General features: G+C 39.4%; 1 protein-coding gene across 4 annotated transcripts in view; it reads left to right on the top strand.

The window, feature by feature from the left end:
* The window catches only part of RNGTT (RNA guanylyltransferase and 5'-phosphatase), a 241,884-nt gene extending 229,297 nt beyond the window's left edge, over nucleotides 1-12,587 (top strand). For 3 of the 4 annotated variants that reach the window (XM_040983758.1, XM_040983756.1, XM_040983755.1), the window contains 2 exons: nucleotides 8,741-8,864; nucleotides 10,150-12,587. In XM_040983758.1, coding sequence (XP_040839692.1) covers nucleotides 8,741-8,864; nucleotides 10,150-10,313 — 288 coding nt within the window. In that variant the 3' untranslated portion in view covers nucleotides 10,314-12,587. The remainder of the gene's footprint in view (nucleotides 1-8,740; nucleotides 8,865-10,149) is intronic. The other variant, XM_040983757.1, reaches the window with a different exon arrangement.
* The last annotated feature ends 356 nt before the right edge of the window (nucleotides 12,588-12,943 follow it).

Below are 12,943 nucleotides of genomic sequence, written 5' to 3'. Positions count from 1 at the left end.
ATCTTAATAAATACAAAGTAGACAGATAATTGCCTGCAAAATGCTTACCATCCAGGAGCGCTGTCTTTGGGGTTGGTTCTATGTGTCTCCTGACACTTTTATGTGCACACAGGTACTTAGTAATTAAGAATAATTAATAAACTTGGTATTTAACTGTAACCATTGCTTCTCTTTTGATGGTAGTGTTGGAATAGGTTGTGTGTAACTAAGAATAGATTTTTTAAAAGCTTGTTTGAAAAATGGTTTTGTAGTTTAGTACACTAGAGCCCACTTTGGTATCTCCACTAGAGCCCACTTTTAGTATCTTGGAATAGACTGCCAGCTATAGGGACACTTGGAGCTAAGTGCTTTGTGTTCCATATGGGTAGCTCTTATGCTTATGAATGCAGAGGTACCTGTGCCAGTTTTCAGCCAAAATCCAAGCAAGAGAATGACCTTGTTTGGCTCATCCTGCATTTCTTGTCCTCTGGGTTCCACGTCCTTAGCAGTCGGGGGATAGAAAATGGCACCTGTAAAAGGGCAACAATGGAATTCTTACATCATGAATTTGTGGTCCATGTTAAATGAGATTGTGTGACTGTGTCACAAATTCATGGAAATAGATGTTACCTGTTTTTTCCCCCAGCTTTTCTTTGAACTCAGATACAAATCATTTTATAATGCTTGACCCATATTGACAGCTCAGTGATTGTTATTTATTTATATAAAAATAAATTCTGCAGTTCCAAAAACAATTGATCTTGCCTGACCAATAAAAAAGGATGTTTAAGAAGACATCCCCCTTTGCTTTCTTTTCCCCTCACTCCTTCATTCTGTTCCTGCAGCCCCCCAAACTGCTTTGTTTTGGTGGAGGGAAGAAAAAACTGAAAGGAGAGAGGAAGGCAGAAGAATGCTCCAATATGATACCAGGCTATATTTAAACCATATTTAAATAGCTGTCAACAGTACAGCAGGTTGGTAGCCTACATGATCCTCTTGAATTTTGTAAACATCTTCCCCGGGGATCTGCTACAAACCAAGTACTGTGGCAGTCGGAAGATCAATCAGAAGAACAAATTTTAATGGTTTAAGTCTGCATATTTAGTGTATTAAATTGGTAGATATTTCCGTGGTATGTGGTGATAGGGGCTCCAGTGGTATCTTTCGCTGCTCTAACCTGGTTGGTTTCCACTAAGTGCTGGAGATAAATTTGCATATGTAATTTTAGAGACCAGGAACTGGGGAAGAATGGATAAAGAAGAGTGAAGACAGAAATGAGCAGATTTTCTTGGTTGCTATGGCCTCATATACCCTACATTTAAGGGAAACAAATACCTTCCAGTTCCATTTATTGTAGATAAATCCAAGCATATACTAGGGGCTGCATAACTTTTCAGATTTTGGAATCAATTGGTCAACACCTCAAGTTCTATTCTACGTTGAGTTCTGTTGCCAAAGTAACTGTCAGAAACTCGGATTTTGCAAATATAATGATATCTTAAGGAACCTAGTATCGAAACTGTGAAATTGTGGAGCAAGTATTGTGGACAGCAGTCTTCTGTGATGCCAGCATATCACATGAGCACCAGTCCAAGTCCTGGCAGCTCCAGTTTAGTCCAGCCCTCTGCTAATGTGCCTGAGAAGGCAGAATAAGATGGCCCAAGTATTAGCACCCCTGACACCATGTGGAAGACTTGGGTTTCTGGCCCTGGCCTGGTCCAGTCCCAACCATTGTGGTCATTTAGGGAGTGAACAAGTGGATGAAAGATCTCATTCTTTCTTTCTTTTCCTCTCTCTCTCTCTCTCTCTCTCTCTCTAACTCTGCTTGTCAAGTATGTAAAATAAATCTTAAAAAAAAAGAAAAAAGGTAAGTCCCTCTAAGTAATAATTGGTACAGCAGCAATCACCACATTTATCTAAACATTTAAAATACCCCAAATGTCCCCATAAGTGTGCAGCAACTCCAGGAGTACCTCTCTGCATTAGAAGCCAATATGAAGGTGGTCATATTTTTTTAAAGATTTATTTTTTTTTATTGGAAAGTCAATTTACAAAGAGTAGGAGAGACAGAAATCTTCTGTCTGTTGGTTCACTTCCCAAGTGGTTGCACAGCCGGAAATGAGTCAATCAGACAAGCCAGGAACCTGGAGCCTCCTTTGGGTCTCCCATGTGCTCGCTAGGTCCCCAAACTTTGGGCTCTCCTTGACTGCTTTCCCAGGCCACAAGCAGGGAGCTGGTTGGGAAGTAGAATAGCCAGGCTATGAACCAGCACCCATATGGAATCCCGTCACATGCAAGGCTAGGACTTTAACCACAAAGCTACCATGCCAGGCCCTGAAGGTTGTCATCTTTGATGCATAGCGTATTATGGAATTCTCATATTATTTTTTTTCAAATAATAGCTTGGAAAATATTACAGGCAACAAAGGATAAATTATTTCTTATTCAGCATCTACCAGTTATGAATGAATGTCGTTGTTTATCTGTCCAGTTATTCTATATAAAGATATATCAAAATTTGAATAATTATTACTCAACTTGATTTCCTTGGAAGGTAGTAATCTACAGTTTAGTGTGAATTTCATTCCCTGGAGCTGTGACTTGTCAGTAAAGACATTAAAAGGAGTAAGCTGGGATTGTAGCTGCTTCATTTTTAATTGGCTACTTTCATTAGTAAAGTGTCTGATTTAAGGGTTTAAAAATCCAGCTATTCATAAAGGAGAGATTTCCTGCTGCTGTGTTTCTGTTCTAGCTAATGTAAAGTGTGTCATTTACACAGTAGTTCTTGATTACAGTAGAACAAAAGCCAACATTTTCTAGTGGAGAGACACTATAAAAAAGGGATTCATTTATTTATTTGAAAGGCAGAGTTAGAGGGGGAGACACACCAGCTCCCATGCCCACAGAGACAGACAGACAGACAGAGAGGCAAGGAGAGGGAAAGAGGGAGAAAAAGAGAGAAATTTAATCTGTTGATTGGCTCCCCAAATGGCCACAACAGCTAGAGTTGGGCTGATCTGAAGCGTGGAGCTTCTTCGGGGGTCTCCCACTTGGGTGCTGAGGCTCAAGCTTGGGTCATCTTCTGTTGCTTCCCAGGAGTGTTTGGAGGAAGTTGAATCAGAGGTGGAGGTGCTGGAACTCTTAACTGGACCCCGTCAGGATGCTAGCACCAGCAGCGGTATCTTTACCGGCTGCACCACAACACAAGGCTCATGGGGAAAATTTTTTTTGAAATCGTAGTGTAATGTGTTCTCAAAACAAATGAAATAAAACAAAGCAAAAACTGACTTGCTGAACATCTTATGCTCTTCATAGATGGTTGCATTTTTTTAAAAAAAATGATATTACATCACAACCCTAGTTTAAGTGGCCGTTCTAAATGGCATTATCTGGTAATTCAAACGTAAGCTGTTTGTACTGTTCTGACAGTGAAAGTTTATATAATTTTGCTTTCTCTGCCATCATAAACCTTTCAAAAATGAAATAATTTACATAGAAATTCTTATTTATGTTCATTTATTTGAGGTAGGTTTTAAAAACCCACCTTCTGTGCCACTACAGAAATTGAGCTTGAACTACCAAAAAGTAGAATTGCAGTGGAGAGGACCAACTTAGTTAACTGCAGACAACATTGTCCACAAGGTGGGGTGGAAACCTCTAAGTAAAAATGTATTTATAAATCCACTCCTCTGCTTCCCTTGCTACTTTTTCTTCCGCTTCATCCCTTCCTTTCAACAAAAGTTTTAAATTTTGACAAGTCAAGTACTGGTAGTACTTGCTTACTGTAGCCTGGACTTAGAAGGTAGTTTTATTCTGAAGAAAAAAAAATCTTGGTAAAGAGCTCCTCTGGGAAAAAACTAGAAGCCAGTTATAAAGTCTCAGGAGCCAGTGGCAAAGCTAGAACAATTTGAGCAACAATGTTAGTGAAGATAAAGTTTGATTATAAAGCAAAGAATAAGATGAATACTCTTATGAAGCAAAGGAAGAAGCACATAGCTTCCCTGTACAAGAAGTTCAGATAATACAAGTAGAAGAAATGGGGGAAAATGAAAACGCCATTGGAACACCCCAGCAGTAATTGCTGCAGGCGCAAGATTCACAGATGAATGCTAAAATTAATGAGGAAAACTTTAAGAAACAGAGTTTTTGCATGGCACCAGAGTATCCCCCAGAAATTTATACTTGCTGTGGCTGTTTGAATAAATGTCTACAGATTCAGAAAGTAAAGCTTCATTTCCCCGCTCCCTGTATGGGATCACTGTAATGACCCACCGCTAATCAATACAGTTTGGAAAGAGAAAGCCTACTCTGCAGTGGCGAGACATTGCAGATGCCAGTTGCCCGGTCGGCAGCGCTGTCATGTTGCTGTCACATGCTCTCGGATGTCAGAAAGTGAGGGCACGTCCCCTCTGCACCCTCCTCTTCCAGCCCCCTGACCTCAGCCCAATCCTAAGGAAACACCAGAGCAATTCCAAATTGAGGAAAGTTCTGCAAAACAAGTATGAAGGAAAACCTGGGATGTTGTGCGTTAAGACCAACTACAGAGGACTGAACGCAATGTGGCTTCCTAGATTGGATTCTGACATAGGTGATGGCATGAGCAGGGAAGCTGACAAGTCTGAGCAGAAACTATAGTTCATTGTTCTGTACTTGCCGTAATTTTTTTAGTTAATAAGTGTGTTAAATAGAGAAGTTGAATGAAGGAAATGCAAGAATTTCCTGAATTGTCTCTCAAACTTTTCTGTCCATCTAAAATGATTTCAAAATTAAAGAAAGAAAAAAGAAACCCTGGTTGTTTTCTCAGACTACTGAGAGAGGAGAGAGAGGGAGGGAAGAAAAGGAGAAGGAAAGAGAGGGAAGGAGGGGGAGAGAAACTCGTAATAGCAAAACCAAACGATACGTTCTAGGGTGCTTTGTTAAATAATCCTGGCTTACTTTATGCAGACCCATTGAGGCAACACTGACTGTGTGTCTTTGTGACTCAGTAGTGTTCTCGGTTACAAAAAGTAATTCTGTGAAGAATTGGCAGTCTAGAATAACTATTAGTCTCTCTGTCTGTGGATGAGGGGAGGTGCACCCTCATTCCTGGTACTTAATACCTTAGAATTGGTCACTTAAAATTTTCAGAGGTAGTGGGTAAGGTTCTTCTGACAGTCTGTTAACCCCAGATTATGGAGATCCAAATAGTATGAGAGTGCAGTACTCAATAAGATATTAGATAATAGAAATGGTATAATGAAATATATAATACATGAGCAAGTTTCGGTGTAAACTATGTTGCTTTTACGTGTATCCAAAATAATAGCACCTTATTAATCTGATGCAAATGAGAAATGCGGATGTAAAATTTTGGTTTACAAATATATTATGCTTTTCACTTTGAAACTTGTATTAACTATGATGCAGGGCTGACTGTATAGACCTGGTGGAGGTCCTGCTTTGGTAAATATTGATAGGTGATTGGCCAGGGAGGATTATTGTCATAGTAATGAATTAGCATTTGGATACTAAAGTTAAATCACTTCCGTGTATGCCAATCATCCTTTTCATCTCACTCGTGAAAACTGTCTTTTGTCTGTACACATTTGGGAGATAATATCTTTTTTTATCAGTTAAATATACTTTGCCACTATCCAGATGAGTGCCTTACAGTGTGTCTCTTTTGGCAATCTGACTAGGGTGATCAATGAAGAACAGTGTATGCACTGAAACATGGAAGTATAGTTAAATTAGTAGTGATAGGTGCATTTTCTGGAAGGCTCTGTTTCCCAGACAGTTAATGCATGGACAGGCAGATACACAAAAAGTTAGTAATGCTGCTTAATTGCTATAATCAGTTTGAACACCACATAATCTGTAAGAATTCTGGAGCTGGGGACTGAAGAATGGTAAGATACGTGATAAAACTTACCACACTAAGCCCAGGACAATAGTCTAATGGCTAAATCCTCACCTTACATGCACTAGGATGCCATGTGGGCACCAATTTGTGTCCCAGTTGTTTAACTTGCCATCCAGCTCCCTGCTTATGGCCTGAGAAAGTAATAGGGAATGGCCCAAAACCTTGGAACCCTGTACCTGTGTGGGAGATCCAGATGAAGCTCCTGGCTCTTGTCTTTGGATTGGTTCATCTCCAGCCATTGCAGCCACTTTGGAAGTGAACCAACAGATGGAAGATCTTTTTCTCTGTCTCTCCTACTCTCTGTAAAGTCTGACTTTCCAATAAAAATAAATCTTAAAAAAGAAAGAAAACTCACCACACTGTTGGCTAATAATATACAGGGTGCACATTAGCAAGCCATCCTTGAAAAACATATATGTTTTTTGATGAGAACTTGGAAGCTTTGTGCACTGCTATTGAGAATGTGAAAAGGGTACAGTGTACTCACCCTAGAAAACTGTGTGGAGGTCCTTAAATAAAAGTGAGAGAGAGAGAGAATTAACATATGATCTAGGAATTCCATGTCTGGGTATATATCTAAAAGAATCCAAAGTAGAATTTCAAGAGCCGTTTTTGCACCCCAGTTCATCACTGTTAGTCACCATAACTGGGAAGTAGAAGCCTCCAAAATGTCCATTGACAGATAAATGGTTAAATAAACAGTTGTATATATGCATATATATATATGACTATTAGCTTTTAAAAGGGAGGGACTCCTGTCACATGCTGCATGAATGGACGTCAGAAACTTTATACTAAGCAAAATAAGAGAAGCACAAAAGAACCAACACTGTATGACTTATGCAAAGTAGTCAAAATCATAGAAATCAGGTGGTGATCAAGGTCGGTGCAGCAGAAGAGCTGGGAATTAGCATTTAGTAGGTCCTGAGTTTTAGTAAAGTTTAAATGTGTTGCACACAATGGTATAACACTACTGAATTACATGCTTTAAATGGTTATGGTGGTAACTTTAATACTACCTTTTTTTTTTTAACCAGTTTTTGAAAAGCAAAATTTTACTGCTTAATTTCCTTTTCTTTAAAAAGAAAAAAAAAACTACTCTGTGTTTTTTTTTTTTTTAAGATTTGTTTTTATTGGAGAGGCAGAGTTACAGAGGAGGAAATAGAAAGAGCCTTCATCCACCAGTTCGTTCACCAAGTGGCCACAGTGGCCAGAACCAAGCTGATCTGAAGCCAGGAGCTTCTTCCAGGTCTCCCATGGGTGTGCAAGGTCCTGAGACCTTGGACCATCCTCTAATGCTTTCCCAGGCCACAAGCACGGAGCTGGAAGGAAAATGGAGCAGCTGGGACACAAACCAGTACCTTTATGGGATCCGGGCACATACAAAGCGAGGATTTAACCATTGAGCCATCATGCTAGGCCCTGATTTTATTTTCAATTAGCAATCTTACTAATTGTCTGCTGTGTACTAGACACTTTTGTTTGTTGTTTTTCCAATGACGCAATAAATTTGGAGTTCACTTGTTCACTTCAGGAATTAGAAAAGAGACTCTGATTTAGAAACTTAGCTTTTGTTAAGCATTACGTATGGTATGCATAAGTACAATTTCCCAATACTTAGCTATAAATTATGTATCAGACATAAAAGGAAGTAGGTCCCTTGGCCTGGCATCAGAAGGAGATTGAAACTAAAATAATGAATATTCGAGAAAAAGCTTGGCAGATTTGGCATTTGGAATATCATTTTGGAGGCAGGTTTAGTTCCGGAACCACTGAATATATTAGTCCTGTTGGACTCATTGAAAATGCAAGTAGTCTAGTCAAACCTAATATCCATTAAGGAAAAATGAAACAGTTTGAAAGTTTTGAATGAAGACATGCACTGCCTAATGTGTGAATTAAAAGCATTTTTAAGAAATTTTGTTCCCTTCATGGTCCTAGGTAGGTAGTGAATAGAAGGATAGAAAAATGAGAGTGTTTCAAATAATGCTAATGAAGTTAAATGATTGCAATCTACTATATTGTGAGGAAAAGTTGTTAGCTATGAAAGATGAAGGCAAAATTAAAATATTACCATGACTGGCATTTGATTTGAAACTGCAAAGATAAGCTTAGATTCCTATTTATGAAAACCATTCTCACAGCCCAATGAAATCTCCTTTAAAAAGAGTTTTAAAGGAGTTCTGTAGTTACCATGGATACTTGTTAGCTTTGATAGAGTAAGTTGTAATTCATATTCCATCATCTGGGGTAAAGAAGCCAGAAACCCACCAGCTAAAGTAAACAGTCACCTCAGCTCCAAATTCATACTAGTTTGGAGATAGAATGGGTAAAAGATCTAGGGTTTTTGGGAAGTCATTACATTTAACTTGCACATTGCCTGAATTTGATCCTAGTGTTTCGTTTTTATGTGTAATTTTCTCTTTCCACCAGTAAAGGGCATTTCTTAGGTTTTGATGTAGGAATGTACATGATGTGACCTTCCTGAAAACTGGTAATCCTAGACAGTATATGCAGTTTTGGAAGCCATAGGGACCCAAACAGTGTTAAAGGCATTGGTCCCCGTGGTAACATACTTGCCTTTGGCCCAGAAGTGGTTGCTTTCGACTTAACTTCTTTTAATTGCCATGTATTGACAGCCATTTTCACGACTGTTTATAAGATGTTGGATAAATGAGCTTGTGTGCAAGGGAGTGCACTCCATGGCTCTAGGCTTGATGAGACACGTCGGCTGACGAAGAGCTCCACATGAAGAGTTACTGGGGTGTTTCTGGCATATCCTAATGTGGCTGTCACACAGTGCAAGCAAAAAGCCTTTCAAATGATTTAAATATTTTCCTTGGTTTTCTTTTAAAACAGGTGACAAAAGAGCTAAAACAGTATGACAACAAAATCATAGAATGCAAATTTGAGAATAACAGCTGGGTCTTCATGAGACAGAGAACAGACAAAAGTTTTCCTAATGCCTATAACACTGCCATGGGTAAGTACCACAGCCTCTCGGTGGAACACACACAAGAGTCAAGGTCGCAGAGCTCAGATGTGCAGTCCTTGTTGCCTTAATAAGAGCTGGTCATTTGGACCCAATCCTTGTTTAGCCAAAAAGATGGTGTGTTGAGTCAGTGCCCTCCCTGACTCCCGATGGCTCATGAGCTCTCCTGGACTGGTAAATTGGTGTCTACATGCCTAAAAGAGAAGTGTAAAGTGCAACACACTGGGATGTATACAAGTTGAATTTCTTGAACAATAGTAAAAACCAGATAATTTCAGATCTATTCAAAACTATAAAACCATTGTTTGCCAGATGGTAAAAGACAAAATTAGCAGGGGGAAATGTAATTTTCCATTCCTAAAATAGCTTTAGAAATAATAGAGAACAAAGTAAATGAAAACCATTTTAAAAAATCAGCTAAGTTTTCCTTCTTTGGTACAAGATGAGCACTTTGGGAATTCAGAATAGTCTTTCATGGGGAACAAAACAAAGTTTATGAGGTACACACTACTAGTACCATTGCTCTTATTTGAAGAACACCAAGTATAGGATTGTTTACTTTGTACAATGCTGAGTTGATGATGGTGATGATAATGATAATATGATAAGCTTATGAGGGAAATATGAAAGTTGCCTGGTTAGGCAACTCAATAGTTTAAAAATCAATGTTGCACATTCAGTGATTCTTGTTAGAAATAGAAATTAATTAGCTTTGTGTTCAGACAAAGCTAGTTAATTTCAAAAACAGAAATGATTAAGTCAGTGTCTTTTTCAAGACAGACTAAGTAAAATTAAAAGGACTGGTGCAAAATTTTAATCACTTAAGAAAAGGTGCTTTAGGTGTTAGGTTATTTTGTTGAATCTTCAAATGTTATTATAGTAATACAGTCTGCCAGCTGCAGTGTGGCCTCTTCATTCTGTAGGGGTGATAGCTGGGTAGGATTAGAGTGCATGTTTTCTGGAGTTCAGTGTACCAAGCTACATCAAAAATCCCTTAAGAATTGTTTTGGAGGGCTAGAAAACCATAGTGCAGACACACGCTCTATTCCAAATACTTAAAGTTTGAGTTTAAAGTAAATACTGCCACGAAGCGTGGCCCTTGGAGACTTCTTTAGGTTGTGGGGTGGGGGGGAGGATATTGGCGTAAGCTAAATGAAGTTTATCACCCAAATTGGTGAAATGCAAATATTTAGCATATTGGGATGGAAAGCCGCTGTGGTGAGTCAGCTGCCTTCATTAACCCTCACGTGGGACCCTTGCCTCCCTTTGTCCCCAGCTGTGTGCAATAGCATCTCAAACCCTGTCACCAAGGAGATGCTGTTTGAGTTCATCGACAGATGTGCTGCAGCTTTTCAAGGACAGAAGCGAAAGCATCATCTGGACCCCGACGCAGAGCTCATGCCCCCACCGCCTCCCAAAAGACCGCGCCCTGCCACCTAAGACCTGCCTTGACTTCAGGGTTAAGAGCAGACAGGAGTGAGAAAAAAAATTCCTGTTGTTTATTATTATTATTATTTTTGCAACTAAAAGGGTTCAGAAATGAGTGTGGCTTGATACTGATAGACAGTTTAGTTTTTCTTAAGATATTGTAGCCGACCTGTAAATATTTGATGCGTTTGTTTTTCTAGTGCTGCAGTGCATCATAGACTTAAACATTTTATTTATATCCAATGAACTCAGCCTTACCTTATGACATCTGAAGATTGAAATATCCAAAGGTTTAACCAAGATTGAAATCAATGAACAAGAGGCCTTGTTTATATATATGGATACTTTTCCCATTTAATTTATAGGTTAGCAATCTGGAACTGTGAGCACATCCGAAAAAAAAATATTTTTTAGAAGTTGTATCAACTATGAAAAATTTTCCTTTTAAAAAATGTGGGCAATGGCATTAAACATTCTTGCTATCATTATCATGGATTTTCTATATTTCTGAGATTCCTGTATTCAAATGCAAATGACAAGGTTGTTAAGTTTTGTACTATACTAAACAACTTGGTGTGGTTTCTTTTATTTCAAGGTTTTTGTGGTGGGGAGAATGAAAAAGTTAAAAAAAATAATACTCCATTTTTGCGAACTGCATCGTTTCTAAAGGAAGTATTTTGAGTGTTTTTGTCTTGTTTAAACTACAGTGTCAGATATCCAGCATGTTTATTCAGGCAACATTTTGAGTTCCTTCGTGGAGCCTGTTGTTCACCACCCAGTCCTTTATGTTTTTCTCTTGGGAAGCTTTTTCATTTCTTAAATGCCAGAGCAACTTCTGCTTCACCTCAAAGATATCCACACATCATAAGTTACCTTGGAACACACACAACTCACTGTGATCCACCAGCAGCATGAGACACAATGTTGTGATGGTTCCCTCAGCAAAGGAAACTGCAAACAGCAAAGGAAATACCAGCTACAGTCCTTTGATAAGAAGGGTGTGTCACAGTATCGAATGTGGTCCTGAGCAAATGCTCTCCCACTGCTGGGCAAACACAGAGGGAAAGCCTCAACATTGATAGAAATGAAACATCAAGGAAATACAGATCCTTGTTTGCAAAGCCATAATTCCATCAATGTTCTATTCTGGGGATGTTCTATTAGACATCTGAATTTTAAAATGTTTATCAATAGGTAATGGACCTGAGAGGGCAGCCAGCTGGTCGTGTGCCATTGTTGGGAGACTGTTCTGACTGGTTTGTGAAGAAACTCTACAGAGTTAACTGACTACTGGCTAATGTGTTTATTTTTTAGGGGTGCAGGTTTTACATGTGTATGTATCTAAAAGACTTTCATGATATGAATTTTATAACTGTGCATGCACATACCTGTAAATATGTGCAGCAGTGTATCTTCTGCTGATGCAGTCAGACATGAAAATCCAAATGGGTTCCCTAGTGGACGGAATGTGACAAGGACTTCTCTCCATAGCTCAGATTTACCAAAATTATTGATAGTTGCCTGTCTTCTTTTTTTTTTTTCCTTTTAGTTTCCTCCTGTAATGCTTTTCTATTTAAAATAGCAGGGTCAGGATTAGGCTCTTTTCCTTTGCTGCTCCCAAGTACCATAATGTGTGGTGAATTCATCTAAAACATCCTTTCGGTGTGTTTCTCCCAGAACGCTTGGTGTGTTTGGACACTAAAGGGATGGAAGCACATGACAGGCACGAGGACTACTGAGAGAGGAAACTTCTCAAGATCCCATAGTGTCTTACGCAGTGGATCTGAAAAACGCCTATGCAACCCTCCCAGTAGTCTGACGCCTGCTTCCCCGGGGCCGGTGACTTGGCACACACACTGCTGGCTCCAGACCTGGGCAGAGGCAGGGCCCTCTTGCAGATATATAAAAGCAAGCCTTGCCAGTGATCTCTAATGGAGTTAAATGTTTATGGTAATTGTAACCTTTTAAATGAGTTATGTGAAAAGAGCATCTCATTTTTTATATACCCAGGTATTTTTTCCCTTGTCTTTGTGCATTTTAGGAAAACTTAACTGTCTTAATTTATCCTTTCCTTTCAATGACAGTGAAGTGTAATAGCTAACCCTCTAAGTAGATTCTTGTAGCCCCTGAACACCTCCCGGCAGCTGCAGTGTCCCCAGAAGTCACTTGAAAGGTCAAGGTTGGGGTGTGGTGGCAGGACTCTGCGCTGTGCGAGGAGGACACTTCCTCTTTCAGTCTGCTTCCCTGGAACACAGGCTGTTTTCAGACAGGAATTCGAGAACTTTGTTTCCTTCAGTTACCACATGTAAAAACTTTTGCTTTTTGTTTGGAAAAGGTGTGGATGACTCTCCTGCCTGGGTAGTTAACATTTGCTTTCCGTGAAATGCTCAGAAAGTGTCAGAACATTCCTTCGCTAATTGTGTGTCAGTGTGAATTGTAATAAAACTACTGATTTAAAAAACCAGCATGTGTGTTATCTGCTTTGTTGTACTGGTGACGTGTTGCGTCCCTGCTGCTGCCAGCCACGCCTGGTATAATCAGTCCGTCTGGTTCTGTTGTGTTCTAGAGATTAGCATAGAGGCTTGCAGAAATCCTCTCTTTTTCTTCCTGAGAAACCAACCAATGAGATTGACGTGCAGGGG

This window comes from Ochotona curzoniae, unplaced genomic scaffold (genome assembly GCF_017591425.1).
Source record: "Ochotona curzoniae isolate NIBS_2020 unplaced genomic scaffold, NIBS_Ocur_1.0 contig_3819, whole genome shotgun sequence".
In the NCBI taxonomy this organism is placed as follows: domain Eukaryota; kingdom Metazoa; phylum Chordata; class Mammalia; order Lagomorpha; family Ochotonidae; genus Ochotona; species Ochotona curzoniae.
The sequence above is the reverse complement of the archived record's forward strand: the minus strand, read 5'-3'. Positions and strand labels throughout refer to the sequence as shown.